Source organism: Vulpes lagopus, chromosome 10 (assembly GCF_018345385.1).
Source record: "Vulpes lagopus strain Blue_001 chromosome 10, ASM1834538v1, whole genome shotgun sequence".
Classification (NCBI taxonomy): Eukaryota; Metazoa; Chordata; class Mammalia; order Carnivora; family Canidae; genus Vulpes; species Vulpes lagopus.
In genome coordinates, this window is record NC_054833.1 from 48,573,357 (window position 1) to 48,596,298 (window position 22,942).

Genomic DNA, 22,942 nt, shown 5'->3' on the forward strand with positions numbered 1-22,942 from the left:
ACAGGGTGTGACTAGGGAGGATAGTCAGGGCTGAGCACCTGTTAACACTCCAGGGAAGATACTCAGAGAACTGAGGGGTCATATGGGGAATAAAGACAATAACATATCATTAGAAAATACCATTTGTACATTTCTTTTGCTCCTTTTTTTCTTTGCTCCTTTTTTTCTTTGCTCCTTTTCTTCTAGTCATCTCAGTGCCAACCCCAAGGAGCTCTTTCAGGAGGCACCAGATCAAAGAAAGAGTGAGAAGGCAGAGCTGGGCACTCTCACCCTCTTCAGAGACTTGTCTCTTCCCATGTCACTAACCCTGATGAAATCCGCCACCTTCAGAAAAAGACCCATGACTGTAACAGTCATAGCAAGATAAACATTCATCATCATAAGGCATTTAGCAGATATTTTCTTGAGTATTTCCTGTGGCAGGTACTCCTGGTAACATAGCAGTGAGCAAGACAGTCAGAAACCCTTGCCCTCAAGGAAAGCAGGGGGTCTGATTTTGTTCTGAAATTTTGGAACACATTAAGGTCTGGTTCTGGAGGCACCAGTGTCCTGGGATCGAGTCCCATATCGGGCTCCCTGCGGGGAGCCGGCTTCTGCCTCTGCCTATGTCTATGTCTCTGCCTCTCTTCTCTCTGTGTGTCTCTCATGAATAAATAAAAATAAAATCTTAAAAAAAAAAAAGGTCTGGTTCTGAAAGAAAAGTCTTGTCCCTTCTCCTCCCCCACTACCATCACCACCCTTTTGTTTTCTTCTGTTTCCAAAGGTTAAGTCTACTTAGCTTCCTGATATAAAAAGGATAGAGTCTTGGCAGCTCAAGTGTAGTTACTTCAACTCTGCTTTTGTGGAATGCTAACACTTCATGTAACTATAGGTGAGGTGAGTGGAGAAGAATCAGGAGAATGACACTTCCATTAGAATTTAATCATGTTCTGCTTTAAAGATTTATTCTCAGATCTTCTCTGAACCCCAAGATTCAGAAACCTTTGGAATTTAATTCCAATATAATTTTATTGGGAATGATAGAAACAGTAGAGCATTTTCTCACTAATCTCTTTCCAGCAAGCCTTCTATGACAGGGCATATTGCTTTAGCACTGTGCTGAATGGTCAGGGAAACCACCTCAGAGCAGTGCATTAAAATTTTCAGTCTGGAAATAAATCAGGCCACATGTGTGTTTGCTCAGCTCTACCAACACAGATGCAATGCGTGCTTTTTGCTTTGTTAAGGCAATGATGTCATTTTAGCTATGTGAAAAATTACTTAAAATGTGGTTTGGTTTTAGTTGAGCTGTCAATTTTTATTTTGTCTAGTTATAAATATGTGGGTTTCACACTTTAACGTGCACCAGTGGTTATTTGTAAAAGTATTTCATTTATTACTAACATTTTTAGAGACTTAGAGGAGAAATAGAAATTAAAACATTTGTTTTTTAAAAAAAAATAAATAAATAAAACATTTGTTTTTTAGCATTAATTTATGATCATTTTGATTACTCTCTTGATAACTTGAACATGAGGGAAAGAATTTTTTTGAGAATGATAAAAGAATTTTTAATATAATTTTGGTAAGATGGTTCCCCATGCCTAGGATCTGTTTGGAAAGTATTTTAATGCTTCTTGTGTTTCTTTAGTTTGGGTTTCAGTTCAGCAAACGTTTGTTGAGTATATGCCAAGCTTTGTATTTTGTAAGGAACAAAATTAAAAGATTTGCCCTTGTGTCAGGGGTTAGAATTTCAAAACCATGCTGGGCATCCTAGTGCATGCTTGTGTACATGTGCCTGCAGCCCAAGTCTTTGAGGGGGTGAGTTAGAGCCTATTAACTTGGGCAAGAGAGACAGTTGGCTTAGTTTATTTCTAATAGCTTTTAGCTTTTTCTCACTTTTTGGAATGCTTTGATCCTTTGAAAAAAAGCCCTGCCACTATGAACTAAATTGTGTGAAGTCAAATATTCATCTTTCTGGGATTCTTCTCCCCTCATTTTTATTTTTATTTAAGAGCAGTGAGGGAAAAGAATTTTAGAAATACAGTGGCATGGGTGTAAAGTGAGACCAAAATCATAAAGTGAGGTAGAGAATGGGAGCAAATTATCAAACAGGTCTGCCTCCCCTCAAGAGAGTTCATTCTGTTCTTTGCGCACTGCTCCCCTGGGTTGTTGTTGAAACCATGAGGATCATCAATCAGAAGCCACCCCTGCCCTACTCCAGCTAAAAAGTATTCATACCAACACAGAGTGGCTTTGGAGTTTGGTTCTGGTTTCTGAATGATCCAGCTAAATGGAGTGATTTCTCCACTTTACTTTTTTTGTAGGTGGAGAAGAAACTAAGGATGTTTTGTTTAGCAGTTTATTCTGCAAACATCTGAGTCCTCTATACTAGCCACGGTTCTAGAAACAGGATTAGAAATAAGGCATGGATCCTATCTTGATGTGCATTGTAGAGTGCTCACTGGAAAACATGGCATACGGATACGAAATAAGTAGAGAACAAAAAAATATGATAATGAAGTGCCATGGAACTCCTTTGTAGTACATTCTATCAGCAAGTAGTTACAATACCTATCATGGGTCAGATACTGCTTGTAAACCAGGATACTGACATTCTTTAAAAAGATTTCATATATTTTCTGTTCAGAGAGAAAGAATATCCTGTAAGTTATTTAAACAAAAACTGAATTTTTCCTATTCTTAGTATCCTTTTTTTTAAAAAAAGATTTTATTTACTTATTCATGAGGGACACAGAGAAAGAGAGAGGCACAGACACAAGCAGAGGGAGAAGCAGGCTCCATTCAGGGAGCCCAATGCGGGACTCAATACAGGGTCTCCAGGATCACAGCATGGGCTGAAGGCAGCCCTAAACCACTGAGCCATCCAGGCTGCCCCTCAGTGTCCTTTTTGTTGTGACCTATTTTGGCCAGAAAAATGGAAAAATAGACAAAGGTCACTTATTAGGAGAAAAACTGTATGAAAAGTGCTGCCAGAACTGCTGCTTCTATCCCAAGTGTAGGGCCTGATCTGAAGCCTCCTTGCTTTGGGCATTGAGAAGCCATCGTTCCAGACTTGACTGTGCAGTGAGTAGTTTGGTGACCTTTAGCAAATCATCTGATCTTTTTGTGCTGAAGTTTTTCTCTATGGTCCAAAGCATAAGTCTCCGAAGGACTCAGGTCAAGTGCTGATGCCCCTGAGAAGCTTCTTCTGGCCTCTTGTCTTCTTCCTTGGCTACACGGGAAGAAGGATACTTTCCGACTCGTAAACTCCCTCAATATTTGAGGGCACATCCCTTTTCTGTGACCTTTTATTATATCTTTTTTATATCTAATTACACTGTCTTCAACACCTCTAGATGCCAGTCAACATATGTGCCTGGTCAATTTAGAGGATTTTTTTGTGTTTCTTGTTTTGGTGACAGATATTAAAATTGTACCAGATAAAAGGAGTTACTTAAAATACCAGGCTTTTCAAGTGCTGTGTTACATCACCATTTCATTCAGATACTTGCACCGATGGTAACAGTCCCAGGTGAAAAGAATTAGTAACTGGAAAACAGTTTCTTAGGCAGTAGTAAATTAAAACTTGCTTTTCCAAAATAGTGAAAGGGAATAAAGGGGAAAGGAGAAAAATGAGTGGGAAATATCAGAAAGGGACAGAACATGAGAGACTCCTAACTATGGGAAACGAACTAGGGGTGGTGGAAGGGGAGGTGGGCAGGGGGTGGGGGTGACTGGGCAATGGGCACTGAGGGGGGCACTTGATGGGATGAGCACTGGGTGTTATTCTATATGTTGGCAAATTGAACACCAATAAAAAATAAATTTATAAAAAATGTCAACACAACATTTGTTGACAGTATATATTGTATATGCTTTACGTAAAGCTTTTATTTTATGGCTTGGGTTTACTTTTGTGTGAAATTGGAAGGTATGTTAGAATTTGAATGCTTTGAAAGGTTAAGAGTGTCAACGTTGGATTTCCCATCATAGGCTTGCATGAACACTTGAAAAGTATTAAGTCAGCTTTGACTCAAACAAACTACAGCATCTTTTAAATATGTTATTGTTTTTATTCTACAATAAGTGAGTTTTAGTATAGTAAAATAAACAACCAGGCTATCTGGAAAGCTCAGTTACTTGAATTTTGGGTATTTTTTTTTTTATCAAAAGGAGACAAATGAGAATATTTTATTGCAAGCCAACAACAGAGATTTACTTTTTTTAAAAAAAAAAAAGCATTTCAGGGTTGCCTGGGTGACTCAATCAGAAAAGCATCCAACTCTTGATTTTAGCTCAGGTCATGATCTCCAGGTTGTGGGATTGAGTCCTACATTGCTCTCACACTGAGCATGATGCCTGCTTAAGATTCTCTCTCTTCCTGTCTGCCCCTCTCCCCCACCATACACCCTCTCTCTCAAAAAATAAAATTGAATAAATAAAAATAATTAAAAGTGTTTCATGTTATGGCGTGGGACTTATGAGACCATTTCCGGAATTATAATTACTGGTGTCCTTAACAATTTCTAAGTCCTATTTTCAAGAATTCAGTCATCTGTATGACTGAGTTTGGTGGATAGAAAGGTTGTTCAGTCCCAAAGGTTGAATGAGACAGCATCCCAGGCTTTTTGGTAAGCTGTTCAAGTACCTTCCGTGCACATAGTAGTTTTAAAACATATTCTTTTCAAAAACTGAAATGTCTGTCAAAGAAAGTTCAGACATCTTTTCTTTATAACATATTAACTGATTCTTGATTTAAACACCAATTTTATGAAAAGCTGCTAGTGTTTGATAGAAGTGACTGCCAATAAGCACAAGAAAGTATGCTTTGTATTCTCTGAGGGAAAATATATCTTAGCACTGTGAGGGAGAAACTTCTGGAACATATGAAATTATGAGATAGCATTTAGGTTCTATTCAGCTTAGTTATTTTGTCTTTTATAGTGAGGGAATAATGTTGGAGCTTTGTAATAGTTCCCAACTAATGACCAAGACCATTTTATTAGTACTTCCTTGGGTTTAGATACTACTTTTATGTGTTTCCAGTTTTATTTGGTATCTTCTTAACAATTTTCTTTCCAAAAGTTGAACATGTTTTTGGAAAAGTTAAAGGATGACTCTCCAAAATCATCAATTACCAAAAATTTGATGTTAACCAATTTGGAATCATTTCTTCATGAATGCCCGCCAGAATTGTTCTTGACAGGGTCACTGGTGAATGCCATAATGCTAGGTCCAATGGTCAAATCATCTTCCTTGGCATTGGCATTGGACATTCCAATCTCTCCCTTCTTCTCTGGGTTTCTTGATTCTGTTCACTGACAGCCAGCTCATTCTCCTTTGTCAGTTTCTCCTTCCTTGAAAAACCTCTAAATATTGATGGCTTCAGGCCTCAGTACTTGAGGAAGTTCTCTATATTAATTCTCTAGATGGCTTGATCTCTTTCATAGCTTTAAAATCTCCACTTTGGGGGCAGCCCAGGTGGCTCAGCGGTTTAGCGCCGCCTTCAGCCCAGAGTGTGATCCTGGAGACCCGGGATTGAGTCCCACATCGGGCTCCCTGCATGGAGCCTGCTTCTCCCCTCTGCCTGTGTCTCTGCCTCTCTCTCTTCTCTCTCTGTGTGTCTCTCATGAATAAATAAAATCTTAAAAAAAAAAAAAATCTCCACTTTGACATCTAATAGGTATTTCAAACTTAGCCTCTCCAAAGCCAGATTTCTTATCCCCACCCCTCCTCCAGTTGCTTACATCAGAAATCAGTGTATCATCTAATCCTCTTAAGGTCTACCTTTGAAATATATCCAGAATAGAACTATGTCTTACCATTTCCACAACTACCAAACCACCATTATTTTTCTCCTGAGTTACTACTTTTCAAAAAGCCTCTTAATGAATTCTTACTTAAGAAGCTCTAGCCATCTAATTACTATGATTTTCTTTTAAATTTTCTTTAAGCAAGTATTACATTTTTCCACTTTTGTCTTCCTCCATACTGTTTACCATCCCCTCTTCTTGACTCACTTAGAATGAAAGGTGAAATTCTTTCATGGCCTCTGGCTACTTCACTGGTTTATATCCTTAGTGTGTTGAATAGGGCTTAATGCACTGTAGTCAATCATTAATATGTGACTGAGCAAATTATTTGTAAATATGGAATATGTTTTGGGATTCTAAAAATAAAGGTTAAACTTCATCAAACAGTTTAATCATCTCAATATAGAAAAACAACACATTGGATTAAAATATTCCTTTAATAGAACTTTCTATTTAGCATCCACTAAAAAATTATTTTCTCTTTTATTTCCCAAATTCACTTAATTTGAAATAAATATATCAAGGCCAGGAATGTGCTCAAAATCTGTTTCAAAACCTCTGGAGAGGGATCCCTGGGTGGCGCAGCGGTTTAGCGCCTGCCTTTGGCCCAGGGCGCGATCCTGGAGACCCAGGATCGAATCCCACGTCGGGCTCCCGGTGCATGGAGCCTGCTTCTCCCTCTGCCTATGTCTCTGCCTCTCTCTCTCTCTCTCTCTCTCTGTGACTATCATAAATAAATAAAAAAATTAAAAAAAAAAAGATCTAGGAGTATTTATATTAGGCTCTATTGTTAAAAAAAAAAAACCTCTGGAGAATTTTTCTTTTATTATTATTTTTTTATTTATGATAGTCACACAGAGAGAGAGAGACAGAGAGAGAGAGAGGCAGAGACATAGGCAGAGGGAGAAGCAGGCTCCATGCACCGGGGGCCCGACGTGGGACCCGATCCCGGGTCTCCAGGATCGCAACCTGGGCCAAAGGCAGGCGCTAAACCGCTGCGCCACCCAGGGATCCCAGATTTTTCTTTTTTTAAGATGTTATTTTTCAGAAGAGAGAGAACACATAAGGGGGGAGGGGCAGAGGAAGAGGGAGAAGCAGGCTCCTGACATGGCACTCAATCCCGGGACCCTGAGATCATGACCTGAGTTGAAAGACGCTTAATCAACTGAGCTACCCAGCACCCCAAAAGTTGTTTTTTTCTTTAAGAGACTTCAACTCATTGCTGTGATTTTCTTTTTTTTTAATTTTTTTTAAATTTTTTTTATTTATGATAGTCACACAGAGAGAGAGTGAGGCAGAGACACAGGCAGAGGGAGAAGCAGGCTCTATGCACCGGGAGCCCGACGTGGGATTCGATCCTGGGACTCCAGGATCGCGCCCTGGGCCAAAGGCAGGCGCCAATCCGCTGCGCCACCCAGGGATCCCCATTGCTGTGATTTTCTTAAAAAAAAGAAAAAAGTCAGGATGCCTGGGTGGCTCAGCGGTTGAGCATCTGCCTTTGGCTATGGCATGATCCTGTGTCCTGGGATCAAGTCCCACATTAGGCTCTTCACAAGAAGCCAGCTTTTCTCTGACTCTGCCTAGGTTTCTGCCTCTCTCTGTGTGTCTCTCATGAATAAATTTAAAAAATATTTTTTAAAAAAGCCTTTATCTATTCTACAGTTTTTTCTTACTGTGAAATACATTTTGTAGGTATTTTGGTAAAATAGTAGTTAAAGTTCCCAATCAAAGGTAACCCTTCTCTATTAGTTACAAATCAACCAATTAAATCAGCACATTTATTGATCAACCTGAATATTAACATTTTGGCCTAAATGAGGTGGAAGTAGCAGATAACTTAAGTCCCTGCCATTAATGTACTGCCTTGAGGACTTTCTAGTTCACAGGTATATGATATTTTTTAATTTTCTAACTAGAAGTTTATCCAATGATAGTTTTTAACTTCAGCAGATCCAGAAACTGTAGATGGAACTATCTTTAATCAGGTATGATTCTTTTGTTCCTTCCAGTGTACTGTTATATAGTTATTACCTGAACCAAACTAATTAGAGTACTGGAGTGCCCAGCCAGCATGTTGGTGACTTGGTTTGTTGCTGAGTCAGTAAACAAGCTAACATAGAACTATATCACATTGTAATCACTACACATATAAATTTCCTTGAGTAGCTTGAATATAGTTAGCATTCTTAACTGAGTCAAGATGATGACCCAAACCAATGTTAGTTGATAATTATGATAATACAGTATTTTTAGGTCAACAGGTCACACAGTGACTAAAGTGGTTTAAAGGTTTCTCCAGTCCTTGTTGGAGTCTCTGTTCCTGTTGATTATTTCATAATCAAATAAAGTTGTTCTCATAGAGTTGCCATTTTCACTGGAGTGCTTATAGAGTTGTAAAGCTCAGGTTTTTCTTCACTTGGCCTTACATCATTGTGTTTCATTTATATGTAAACTGGGTTGTGGGGTTTTTTTTAAGCTCTCAGATGTAGTGCTTTTGTGATCTTGTTCTCTCCTTGTAACGTCAAGTGCTTTGTACTAAGTGAATTCCTAATAGATGTTGTTGAACAACTTCTGTATCAAGGCTATAAAGAAGTGATGTAGTTTAGTCCCTTTTTTGGAAGTAGTATCTCTCTGTATATGATTGTGCACTGTTAGTGTAACTGTTTATCACTATCTTTCCCTATTGCTATTCTGTCTCTGCTTTTGTAGTGTTTATATTTTTCTGGCTCTTTAAATATTAGGATTGTTAACATAAGATTGTTGGGTCTCATTATGTCACTTATGCTGCGTGTTCCAATTAGAATTTTGATAATTTAAAAGTTCTCCTTTTTGTACTTTTTGCTTTTAAGGCCTTGCTCAGACTAACAGCCATTTTCCTGTTTACTCTAAAAACCCTTGTGCTAGCTTCGTTCATTTTGATCTTGATTATCAACGTTATCTATCACTAGGCTCTGTTCCACCAAGTCAGAGCTATAATATGAGCTGCATGATGCAGCATTGATGTGAATTTGAGGTGGACATGATAGTACCTACTACATGCAGCCACATCATGTTATCATGTATGTACAGTTTTATTTGGTAATTTGAATGTATTTTTTTCTGGATGATGACTGTTGAAATGTAACAGGCTTTCCCATGTATTATCCTGTCAATAAGACAGATAATTGCTTTAGACGAGATTTTCTGAAAATGTGCTTTGAATGTTGACTGTTTGAGATAGTCGTGAATACCTAATGGACAGATTTTTATTGCTGAATAAGCTAAATTTTGATGTTGATGGTTTTTATGGCTTCATTTCAGTAGTCATCTCTTTTTGTTCTAAACTACATCTGGTCTAATTTATTCTCTTAAGACTCACAAGGGTTACCTTTACACAGGCAATATGGAGAATTCCAACCTGAGATGTCATCAACTGGCTAGGGCAAACAGATGGTAGAATTTGAAAGCTAGGTAAATGAGTTGGGATGACTCTTTAGACAGTGTACGTGCCATGATCATTGACATGTGCATCAGGAAGATTGATTTAATAGAAGTAAGATGTGAGTAGTATAGATTGAAGAAGGGAGAAAGGAAGTAGAGAGTCCAATTAGGAGTTCATGACAAACTATAGGAGAGGTTGTAAATGTCTAGACTCAGGAGATTTTATTTTTTTTGTTTGAATATCCTTAAAAGATAAAATGTGATTATGTGTGGAGACCAGAGAGAAGAGTCAAAAGTATGGGCCCTCATATATTGCTAGTGGGAATGTATAATAATATAGTCATTGTGGAAGACAGTTTTGTAGTTTGTCATTAACTTAAACATAGAATTATAATATGATCCAGAAATTCCATTCCTGGGTATATGCTCAAAACAAAACAATTGTTCAAATAAATAATATGTACATGAATTTTTATTTATTTTTTTAAAGATTTTATTTATTTATTCATGAGAGACACAGAGAAAAAGAGACAGGCAGAGACATAGGCAGAGGGAGAAGCAGGCTTCATGCAGGGAGCCTGACATGGGGACTTGATCCCAGGTCTCCAGGATCAGGCCCTGGACTGAAGGTGGCGCTAAACCACTGAGCCACCCGGGCTGCCCGGTACATGAATTTTTTTTTTTATTATTTATTTATGATAGTCATACAGAGAGAGAGAGAGAGAGAGAGGCAGAGACACAGGCAGAGGGAGAAGCAGGCTCCATGCACCGGGAGCCCGACGTGGGATTCGATCCCGGGTCTCCAGGATCGCGCCCTGGGCCAAAGGCAGGCGCCAAACCGCTGCGCCACCCAGGGATCCCTGGTACATGAATTTTTAAAGCAGCACCATTCACAATGGTCATAAGGTGGAAAAGCCCAAATGACCATCAACTAATGAATAGATCAACAAATGTGGTCCATCCATACAATAGAATATTATTCAGCAATGAAAAAGGAATAAAGTACTGACAGATCCTACAATATAGATGAACCTACAAAACATGATGCCAGGTGAAAGTAATCAGACACAAAAGGCCACCTATAATGTGGTCTGAAATATCTGGAATAGGCAAATCCGTAGAGATAGGAAGAAGTTTGTCATTGCCAGGGACTGGGTAGAATGGGGAACAGGTAGTAATTGCTTAAGAGATGCAAGTGTTCCTTTGGGAATGGTGAGAATGTTGGGAACTAGATAGTGGTGATGGTTGCACAGCATTGTCAATATACTAAATGCCACTGAATTATATATTTTAGAATAGTTCAAGTGGTAAATTTTATTTTGTGTATATTTTATCATGAATTTTTCAAAAATAAAAATTGGGGCACCTGGGTGGCTCAGCGGTTGGACATCTGCCTTTCTTTGGCTCAGGGCATAATCCTGGGATCCTAGTATCAAGTCCTGCATCAGGCTATATAGAGGGAGTCTGCTTCTCCCTCTGCCTACGTCTCTGTCTCTCAATGTCTCTCAAGAATCAATAAATAAGATCTTTAAAAATAAAGATAAAATACATTTTAAAAGTAAAAATTAAGGTAGTTTAAAAGACTAACACTAAGGCTTGAATCACAGACTTAAATGCTTTCAGGTCCCAGGGAGGTGCAGTAAACAGAAAAAACAGGGGGGGGAAAAAAAACCATGGCAAGAGAGGGAATGTGGTGAACTGGATATTCAAAACCAAATGTTTTTGAAACCTCTGGGTGGGCCAAATAAAATATGATTGTGGGTTGTGGTTTTCAACCTCTGCTACAAATGGAACTGAGCAAAAATGATGGGCGATGTCAAGAACATAGCTGACAGTAGAGCTACACTCAGAGTTTCACGAGTAGAGGATAAATCTGAGCTGCTTACCCCATATCTTCTTCACCATCGAGCTTGATGCTGCACCAACACATGGAGATGCTTAACAGATATATGTTGGATGAAAATTAAAAATAAGTAAATAAATAGAGGCTGGGCACTGGGTTTATATTCTTCTTTGTCCTATATCTCTCCCATAACTAATCAATTTGCAAATTTTAACAATTTGTATTTTTAATAACATTGATAATGTTTTTTTTTTTTTTTTTCTATATCTTCTGTCCTTTTCTCATTGCCAGCTTGGGTTCATGACATTTGTTGCCTAAGATTATTGCAGTAAATTCCTCATTTCCTCTAAGCTAGCCCTCATCTGTTTTCTTCAACAAGTTACAAAACACAGTGTGTTTCTTAAAATCTTTTAGTGCTTTCACATACAGTCTAAATGTGATGTGAGAAACCTCCATAACATGGCCCCTTCCTCATCTGCTGCTCCTCCTCTCAGGCCTGTGTCACTCCCATCTTCTGAACTTCACCACTTACTGCAGCACAACAGTAAGCTGTTGTAAGTAAGCTCCTCTCAGGCCTGGTCGCTCTGCTCTTCCTTCCACTCAGACTGCCCTCAGCCTTCACTGGCCAGTCCATCCTTTAAGACTTTGGTTCCTCCAAGACACTTTTCTGACCCATGCAGGCCCAGGTAGGGGCTCCTGTTTTAGCTTCTCTCTTGTGTCCGAGTCTGCTGAAGTTCTTATCACACTTATCTCACTACTTTGTCATTGTGTTTACTGTCTGATGGATCTATCACAGTAATTCCTCGACCCCAGGGACCATGGGGACCATGACTCTCTCTAACACTGGTACACAACAGGCAAATGCAATCCATATCACTCTAGCAAATAATTAACTTATTACACAATCATATACCCAATACATGTTGAATGAGAATATTTCAGAGGTACAAGGCAGGATATAAGTGCTAGATATCAGATGGGAGATAACATCAAGAATTCAACTGAAAGAAAATTTTCATGGAATAGATGGCATTTGGAATGAGCAGTGACCATGTGCTAGGCTTTGAGGTTATCAAGATCCTATCTAGTACTTGCTGTCATAATTACTAATTATCACTTATAAACAAACTTTCAAAAACTGTTCTGAATTTTAGTGTCTTTTCTTCTCTGATTTAAGATGATGAAGTAACACCACCTCTAAAATTGTAAAATTGTTATCTAAAAGTAAACTCACTTTTACAATGAGCCTTAGTAAAAAATATTAAGAGGTATTACTATGGCCAAGTTTCATAAAAACTATTATCTTATTTTAGCAAAAAATTACTAAGGTTATAAAATTCCTTTTTGCCTTTTAGAAATGGCTTCACAAACCTATTTGAAAATGGAATGTTAATACATAAGAAGCCAGCAGCAGGTTAATTCTTAGACTCAGCTTGTATTTGTTAGATCATTTTAGAGCTTTGTTAATTATAACTTGTAAATCCTAATCAGGCTATATTAAGAGGCTAAATAGAAGGTTACAATCTTGCCCTGCTCCCCCTATCCATACTCTAAAAGACTAAAATAAACACATCTACATGCACTCAGAATAAAAATAAACACTTCAGAGTCACATAATTGAGAAATACATTTTTAAGTAGGAAACACTGATTAAGATTGTAGTTTTAAAAACACAAAGGTTATTTGTGCTTTTGTTTCCTTCTAGGACAGATTTTTTTCATTTTAAATTATGTGAGTACTGAGATGTTTATCTTTAGACTACTACATGAATGTTAGTTGTGTTTTTTTTTTAACCAGTGCTTAGCTTGCTGAAATCGTATGAATATAAATCCATACTTATATATAGATCCTCAAAATGACAGACTGCAGACATGTACATTGAAAAATCCACAATGAAAAAGAAAAATATTTTAACCTCTTTGTGGATTCTCCCCTATACCACCATCAAATTTACTTATTTGAAACTATTATTGTGAGGTGGAAAATGAATTATTATGTATGAAATTCCTTTGGAGTTGCTTTAAAGTGCAAAACATTTTTTTAAAAAATAACTTAATTAAATTTTGGCCTGTACTAACCTCAAACAAACAAACAAAAAATTCTAATTCCTATTATTCCAAATTAGCCTTTATTTATGAGTATTTAAATGTTTTAGAACTTGTTTAAGCCAAGGGTCATCAAACTATGGCCCAGACAAGCAGCCTATTTTTGCAAATAGAGTTTGATTGGCTCACAGCCACACCTGTTCATTTAGGTATTGTCTGTGGCTGATTTTGTGAAACTGGCAGTGCTGAGTAGTTGACAGCAGGGACCATATAGCCCACAAAGCCTAAACTATTTACTCTTGGAACCCTTGAGTTTGAGGATCCCTAGTTTAAGCCATACTACTATCTGACAGCTTAAAATTAAAAAGCAGTTACTTACTGAACCTAAAACCAAAATGAAAAGATGGCTTTTCTCCTTACAAAGTTTTTCTGTCCAGAGATTAAGAAACTAACGCTGTGTAAAATACTGTCTGTGTTATTCTTCATCTATTTGCTTACTAGCCTTGTCCCTACTCATTTTCCATAACAGCAAGTGAAATTTCATTCTTTTTTTCTAAATATTTGAAAATCACTACATGATAAAAGATGCCATTATGCCTCCTCCCACTCCTCATCTCAAAAAAAATTTGAAATAGAAAGGATTTTTCTCTATGATAGGCCTTTTATCAGTGCGGAACTTCAGTCTACAATATTAAATAGAGAAACTCCTTTTCCCTTTCAGACAGCTCTGATTGGTCTATTGTCTTTGTTCCTCACTTAAACATCTCTCTCTTTTTTTTTTTTTAAGATTTTATTTATTTATTCATGAGAGACAGAGAGAGAGAGAGGCAGAGACACAGGCAGAGGGAGAAGCAGGTTCCATGCAGGTAGCCTGACATGGGACTCCATCCTAGGTCTCCAGGATCACACCCTGGGCTGAAGGCAGCCCTAAATCACTGAGCCACCTGGGTTGCCCACATCTCTTTAAATCACACATAGTATGTGCGTAATTAGCAATTAGTGAGCAGAATGGAATTCATTTCCTAGGAAAGGTAGCTATAGCCCCAGAACTACAGGAAACAGCTCTCACAAGTTCATTTGAAGTAGAAATATATGCTACTAATATTTACTTCAAATACAGAGTTGTAGAATTTTAGAATGTTAGAGCCAAGGGTGTTACAGAGTCTGGGACAGCAGTGGTTCTCAAAATTCAGTGTGCATTAGAATCATCTGAAGAGTTTGTTAAATACTACAGAATGCTATGCCAACCCTCCAGAGTTTCTTATTCAGTAAGTCTGAGGTGGTCCTGAGAATTTGCATTTTTGAGAAGTTTCCAGTTGATGCTGATGCTGCTTGTTGGGGACCATACTTTAAGGACAGCAGTAACAGAGGAAGGGAGGGCTAACTACTAAGACAATATCTCAGAGAGCACGCAGTGGTGTAGTAAATCCAGGGGAGATGAGACCCTGTGACCCATACTGTTCCAACCCAGGAAACAGATAACCCAAAATCTCCACTTATTGTGGCTACCATGTGAACCAGATGCTTGAGATGCCAGGACATGGCCTCTTATACCCTAACCTTTGATGGAGACTCCGACAAATTCTTGTTATTTGAGCTCCCTTTAAAATTAGACTAATAAATATTTCTACATTCTTACTGCTATTTTTGTCACGACTGTTTCTTGGTTTTAATTTTATTTGAACTCTGACTTGTTTCTTTGAGGTGATTCTCAAGTATGCTTATCTCTATGTTTGTAAACTATAGGTTAGGGTTGCTTGCTAACCATATCCATTATCTTTTTCTCTGACCTTAGTAATCTTTTTTTTTTTTTGATAGCATTTATTTATTTATTTATTTATTTTTATTTATTTCCGATAGTCGCACACAGTGAGAGAGAGAGAGGCAGAGACATAGGCAGAGGGAGAAGCAGGCTCCATGCAGGGAGCCCGACGTGGGATTCGATCCCGGGTCTCCAGGATCACGCCCTGGGCCAAAGGCAGGCGCTAAACCGCTCCGCCACCCAGGGATCCCTGACTTTAGTAATCTTAATTCCACCTTTTGAGTACATGTTTTTATATTATTCCCATATACAAATTATAAAAACCGTTTAAAGATCTTCCACTCCAACTGCCTTTACTTTACGATGGGGAAACTGAGGCAGCCAAATAAGTCACCGTGTCACACTGCTTAGTAAAAAAAGCCCATCCAGAGCCCACTTCTCCTACCTACCCCCATGAAGTCCTAAGCTACTGAGCTCATTTACCATGGGTGGATGAGGGATGAGTCAATGTGAATGAAATGCTTGTCCTTGTGAAAGGCTACATGGAATTTTTCTAAATACATGTTTTGAAACCATACTTACTTGTAAGTCATTGTGTATTTTAATTGCTCTGAAAATCAGCTTCCAAATCTGCAAAATGAGGGGTAATAACACCTACCTTCAGAGCTGATTGTTTCTCTCTTCTTCCTACCTTTCCTCTTAAAGTCACCTAGTAGTGTGAAGCTGCTAAAAAATAACCAGAACCAGCCTTTAATTCTTCCTTCTCATTCTTTACTCCTCAAGCCTCAGGCTGTTTGAGTTCTTCAGAACCTCTTCAATCTCCTGTCATTGTTTTCTTGAAGGTCTTAATGACCAACTGATTTTTTCCCCAGACATCTTTTCAGGCTTCAGCTTGTTACCCCTCTACCAATTTCAGCACACCAGACCACCACTGCTTTTCATTCTTTTTCTGCTACTTTTTCACCTGCCTCCATCTTGTTCACAGATTCTTCTTTCCTCACCCCTTCAAATCACATCTTTTCTCAAGGACGCGTTTCTGCCTTTTTTTTTTTTTTTCTCGTGTCCTATGCTCCTTCTCTGTGCAGTTCTAGCCATTCCTATAGTATTTATACACCTGTCTTTGTATGATCACCAAATCTACATCTCTTCTGGCATCTCTTCTAAGTGTTAGCTGCCTGCCTGGTTTCCCCACACCACCTAATCCAAAGTATATTTGAAACTGTGCTCATCTCCTTCCTCTGCCACAGTAACATTTCTCTGTTTGTGTTCTTTATCTTTGTTAATCTTTATTAATCTTTATCTTTATTAATCGCTGAAATGCATATGGAAATACACATTTCCATATATAGGACTTAGATTATCCAAAGCAGTCTCAAAAAGGAAAAAGGCTGGTAGGCGTATAGTACCTAATTTCATGGTTTACTGTAAGGATAAAATTATAAGACAATGTGTATCTGACATATGGATTAACAAATAGGTTAGTGGAGCACAACAGAGAGCCCAGAAATAGACCCATGCTCTATACTCATGTGATTTTTAACAAAGGTGCCAAAGCAATCCATTGAAGAAGGGAAAGTCTTCTGTGAACATGGTGCTGAATAATAAGGTATCCATATGGAAAAGCAAAATGAACCCTAGCCCCTGCCTTATACTATAAGCTGCAGTTAAATTGAGATAGATCACATACTTAGATGTGCAAAAAGTAAAGTTATACAGATTTTAGTGGAAAACATTAGAGAATATCTTTTATGACTTGGGGATGGGTAAAGATTTCTTAGGTCAACAAATGATAAATTAAACTTCTTCAAAATTTATAAAGTTCATCAAAAACAGAATCAAGAAAATATACAGGCAGCAGATAAGGAAAAAATATTTTTAAAACATATCTGACAAAGGATGAGTATACAAGATATATAAAAAAATTCCTATGACTCAGTATAAAAATATATAACCTAATTTTTCTAAGTAGGCAAAAGATTTAGAAGATGATTCACAAATGAAGATATACAAGTGTTCAATATCATTAGTCGTCAGAGAAATGTAACTTAAAATCATAATGAGGTGCTACTATATAGCCACTGGAATGGCCAAAATTTAAAAGATTGACAACACCAAATGTTGGCAAGGTTGTGGAGCAGCTGGCACTTTCCTGCAGTGTTTTTGGGAATAAAAATTGGTACAACCGTTTTGGAAAACTGTTTTTCCTAAAATTAAACATCTACCTACTCTGTGACCCAGCAGTTCCATTCTTAGATATTTATTCAGAAGAAATTAAAACATAGGTCATAAAAAGACTAGTCCAATGTTTAATAGTTAGTTTTATTCATAATAGCTAAAAACTGGAAAGAGCCCAGGTCCATCAATAGGAGAAGAAATAATCAGACTTTAATATATTTATGTCATGGAATACTCTTGAACAGCATAAAGGAATGGATTACTGATAAATGTAATAAAGCATGCTGACTAAAAATATCTTATACAAAGAAGTACGCATGGCAGCTGCATTTATGTGAAACTGTAGAGCAGGCAAAACTAATCTTTGGTGGGAAAAAAAAAAGTCAGAATAGTGATTGCCTTGATGGTGATGGAGTGGGGATTGACTGTTGTTAGGAATTTGAGGGATTTAGGGACTGAACAAGGAAAAAGATTCCATTGGGCAGGGTTGCAGGAGAAAGGAAGCTCCTCATAGCGTGAGACTGTCTTGGAGCTTATGATCAAAGGACCAACATCCAGAAGAGGAAAAGGACAAGGGAAGTGAGGGGGATTGGAGGTGAGGGGGATTGGAAGTGAGGGGGATCGAAGAGGATGTCTCTGAAGATTACACGTCTCAGCAGCACAGCAGAGAATCTCTGGGTCAGAGAATTCTGAAGGGCAGGAGTGACGTGGAGTCTTAACCATCACTAAGCTCTATTTATCAAGGCTAGCAGATATTGGGTGTAATTATGTGGCATATGCAAAACAATCAAGCCACAAATGGCTAAAAATCTGGTTTGGGCTATTTTTTAAATAATCAGGTAGGTAAAAATATAAGTTTGATGCCATTATACTTTTGAGCTGGTGGTCTCAACCTGCAGTGAAGAAATAAACCACCCATAGGCCAATACCTAGAAGCCAAAGCTAGTATATATAACAACTGAGAAGGGACAAGAGGAAATACTTTGGTGTGATGACAGTGTTCCTATCTTGATGAAGTTTTAGACTACACGAGTGAATATATCCATTAAAACTTGGTGAACATATACCTAAGATTTGAGCATTTCATTGTACATTCATTTTTTAAGTTATAAGTAAATATTGAACTCTAGTTAATGATATTCATTAAGGGAAGAGGCACTGCTGTTACATTGTTTACACAGAAATGCCAAAAATGGAATGGATTATTGAACAGATAGAAGGATAGGTAGTTGGGTAGATATATGATTAGATACTGAGGTGCAGTAAAATTTTAATGGTAAAATTTAGGTTAGGATATACATGTGTTTATTATAAAATTTACAACCTTGCTTTGTGTTTGAAAAAATTTCATAATGAAATGTAAAAGGCCACCGAGTAGAGGGACAGACTGAGGGACCAATTAAGAAACTATGCCATTGCATTAAAAAGATGTGGAGAGCTTTATATTCCTTGACCAACTAGAAGTTATAATGTTATAGAACTCATTCCTATATTTGATCATCTGACTAAAGATTTGTGGTGTTTGATCTGTTATAGGGAGAGTCCTTCTGCCAGTGTGGATACATGTACATTTCTCTCATCATTTGTATGCTCCAGCAGGACTCTGCTCATTGATGGCAGAGTAGAACTCAAAAGAGGCCTGCAGAGGCAGGAGCGGCATCTTTTCCTGTTCAATGATCTGTTTGTTGTGGCCAAAATCAAGTGAGTACACTGTAAACCCTCTCAGTTACCATTATAAAATTGCATTTCCACTAACAAAGATAACCTTTCTTTCTGTTCAGTGCTTACTGTAAAGAATGTCTGGCCTGTTACCATAACTAATATCTGAAGGGAGTTTTTTGTTTTTGTTTTGTTTGACTTTTGAAAACAAAACATTTCAATTGCTTTATTCATTCAACAGGTGTTCACTTAGTCCCATTCTTTGCCACGTTCTGAATACATATAGGGGATACAGTGCAGAATGTGATGGAATGTGTGGGAGAAATTACAGATTGTGATTAGTGCTATGAAGAGAATACAGCGTGAAGTAAAAATGTGGGGTATATGTTAAGTAGGCAACATTGGGAGTCAGGGGGGAAATCATTGAAGCCATTCAGATATTGGAGGATGAGCATTCTAGGCAGAGGGAAGAGCAGGTCCAAAGATAATGGGAAAAGTTTGGTGCTTGGAGGGAGCTAAAGGAAAGCCTCTGTAAGTGGTGCATAATGAGCAGGAGGAGAATATGAAATGAGGTTGGAGAAATAGACAAGGATCAGGTCATCAGGACCTTTGTTGGCTGTATTATCTATTCCCAAGTAACGTATTATCTATTCCCAAGTAACAAATTATCCCAAAACAACAGTTTATAACTACAGACATCTCATACTCAGGAACATTCATCTCATACTGAACAATCTCATACTGAGGAGTGGCTTAGCTGGTGGTTCTGGCACAGACATCCTCATGAGATTGCAGTCAAGCTGTCGACCAGGTTGTAATCGTCTTCCAGCTTGACTAAAGCTTGTGGATCACCTCCCCGCTCACTCATGTGGACGCCAGCAGCCCTTGGTTCCTCCCTGGCTGTTCTTCTCCATGTGGGTGTCTCCACAGGGCTGCTCATAATATGGCATTGCTTCCTTTGAAGTGGAAGATCCAAGAGTATGAGGTAGAGTGTAGGCAAGCGAGAGAACACCCCAAATAGAAGCCACAGTCTTTCATGACCTAACTTTGGAGGTGGCATACCATCATTTCTGACGTATGCAGTTGGCCACACAGACCAGCCTGAGTGCATGGAGGACAACCACGCAAGGGTGGGAGTATCAGGAAGCAAGGGTAATTGGGGGCTTGCCTGAGAAGCCAGGTGCAACATAGGCTGTGATAAGGAATTTGGATTTTATTCGAAGAGATTTTAATTAGGGGTGTACCACAGTGTGGTTCATGTTTTTAAGGTCTTGTTTCTGGCTAGGATAGGTAATGGACCAGAGAGTAGGCAAGAGTAGAGAAGCAAGGAGCCTGGACGGGCGGCTACAGTAGTCCTGAAGAAACTCAGTGAGGGCTTTATCTGGGGAGGTGGCAGTTAAATGAAGGAGGCACACATATTTGGAATATGCTTTAGAGGTAACCAAAAGGATTTACTTTCTGCCAAATACTAAATACCCATGCATTTAACACTCAGCCCAGACAGAGTATGGGGTGGTTGCTACTTGCTCTATCCCTCAGTCTCGTTTATCAAACCTAATAAAAGTTAAGAGTATTTTAATAAATCCATTACCATCAAAGAGATTTTTAGTCACTAGAGAAAAGTAAAGACTTTTTTCAGCTTACCCTCACTCTCACCTCAGTCATATCATGTCGTAAATAAGACATGGGCACAGCTAAATTCTAATTTTGCAAAGCAGTGTATTTAGTATGAGTGGTATTACTAGCAATAGAGACCTCACATTTTTTGGATCATATTATATGTTAAGTATTTTTCTAGAGCCTTAAACTTGCAGAGCTGTTCTGTCAGGCAGATATTATTTTTCTCTTTTTACAGAAAAAAATTGATACTCAGAGAAGTTAAGCGACTTCACCAAGATCCCAAAGGTAGTCATTAGTTGAGCTTACATTTGAACCCTGGTCCATCTTATATCAGAGTCTGTGCTTTTATTTTTTTTTTAATTTTTTTATTAATTTATTTATGATAGTCACAGAGAGACAGAGAGAGAGAGGTAGAGACATAGGCAGAGGGAGAAGCAGGCTCCATGCACTGGGAGCGCGACGTGGGACTCGATCCCGGGTCTCCAGGATCGCACCCTGTGCCAAAGGCAGGCGCCAAACCGCTGCGCCACCCAGGGATCCCCGAGTCTGTGCTTTTAAACAATATGAGGTCTGCTATCTCTGGTACTTACCCCTTTTCTTATGGATTTTATTAGAAAATTCCCCCGTAGAAAGTTTTTGTTTTGTTTTTTGAGCATTAAATCAGGTCTTTCTTAAGATTGTGTTGAGTAAAAGGATCTAACTAAACACTCATCTAGATCTAGTAAGAAACTGTATAGAAAAGCTTAGTGAACCATTGATACATATTTTTTTTTAAGTTAGAGGCAATATAAAAATAAGGAAATGGTTTCAGAATCTGTTGGGTTTTTTCCTTAAGAAAAAAATGTCTTCTTTTTTCTCATTATGGTAAGAACACTTAACATGAGATCTACTCTCTTAACAAATCTCTAAGTGTACAATACAATATTGTTAACTAATAGGCAAGATTTCTAGAATGTATTCATCTTGCATAACAGAAACTTTATGGTTGTTAATGAGCAACTCCTCTTTTTCTCCCTCCCCCAGCCCTTGGCAACCCACATTGCACTCTGATTCTCTAAGTTGGACTATTTTAGATATCTCTAAGCTGGACTATTTTAGATACCTCGTATAAATACTGATGTATTTCATTAGCATAATGTCCTCCGGGTTAATCTGTGTTATTAGACATTACGTTTCCATCTTTTTAAGGCTGAATAATATTCCATATTTTCTTTACCCATTCATTCATCAGTGGACACTTAGGTTCTCTCCACACCTTGGCTATTATAAATAGTGCTGCATTGAACTTGAGTGTTAATATGTCTTCAAGATCCTGATTTTAGTTCTTTGATAAATACCCAGAAGTGGGATTTCTAGATCATATAATAGTTCTGTTTTTAATTTTTTGAGAAACCTCCATATTGCTTTCCAATGTGGCTGAACCATTTTACATTCAACAGTGTACAAGGGCTCTGATTTCTCCATGTCCTTTACCAGTACTGGTTGTCTTTTTGGCTTGTTTGGTTTTTTGGATTCTTTTTTTTTTTTTTTTTTTTTTTAATAGCCATTCTGACATTGTGAGGTCATATCTCAGGTCTTAAAATTTGTAAGACTGAAATCTTACGACTTATCTTTTCCAACCATAATAGAATGAAACTCACTATCAGCAAAGCTTAAAACATGTTTTGAATGTAAGTAATGCCTATGATGTGATTTTGGAAGTGGATTTGATATTATAAGGAATATAGAGAAAGAAAAGTCTCCCATCCACACCTCTGTACTAGGTCCATTTAAAGTGATATGCTATTAATAGAGGAACAAATCATTCTTTTAGTGTAGATTAGGTGTCATTTCTTTTCTTCAAATGTATTGGATGGATTCTGTATACTAGGTATTATGATAAGAGAATCGCAAAGATCCTACTACATTTTCCTAACAATCCTCCAAGATGAGTTGTTTTAGGTAATGAATACTGAGACTCATGGGGGTTCACCCACAGTCCTATGACAGAAGGTGGCTGAGCTAGGGTTTGATCTAGGCCGTATTCCCAGTGGCTGGCCTGACGTCCTGTTCCCCCTTGTACCCATTATGTGTATAGTTTTATGCTCAGTCTGCAGGTAGATAAGCAAACAACAAAAACTTGCTTTAATAATCCATTTCCTGTGCGTTAGGACCTTAGAGACTTTTTACTTGTAACATATATTCAGTTCTTAGGAAGGAAAGTATTTTCCTTCACCCTTTTTAGGTGTTTTTCCCTCAGAAATTATGATAATATTTGGAGTAGAAGATTTTTATTTTCTTACCTGTCATTTATTGTTTTGTATTTTGCTAATGTCCAAGTTGTTTTATGTAACCCATATAGTGTTTTGCTGAAAAACCTTTTATATAAAGATAGTTTCTTTACCACTAGAAAATTGCTGTTTTAAATATACTGTCAAATCTGTGCCCCTCACCTACTTTTATAGCTGATTTTTTATTTTGACAATCCCCTTCCTCACATAAGATATATACCTTTTTTTTCACATGCTGCTTTTGAAAGAACTCTGTGTCTACTTAAATGTTTTTATGAAATGACAAAACCTATTAACAGTTGATTTAATTGTGTTTTTATTTAAGAGAGTCAATCCATGAAAGATTATTTTAA

The 22,942-nt window shown here is 37.8% G+C and overlaps 1 protein-coding gene across 4 annotated transcripts in view; it reads left to right on the forward strand.

Moving 5' to 3' along the window:
• The window catches only part of ARHGAP20 (Rho GTPase activating protein 20), a 132,811-nt gene that overhangs the window by 62,733 nt on the left and 47,136 nt on the right, over window positions 1-22,942 (forward strand). For all 4 annotated transcript variants that reach the window (XM_041771693.1, XM_041771692.1, XM_041771695.1 and 1 more), the window contains exon 3: window positions 18,577-18,741. In XM_041771693.1, the coding sequence (XP_041627627.1) occupies window positions 18,577-18,741 (165 nt within the window). The remainder of the gene's footprint in view (window positions 1-18,576; window positions 18,742-22,942) is intronic.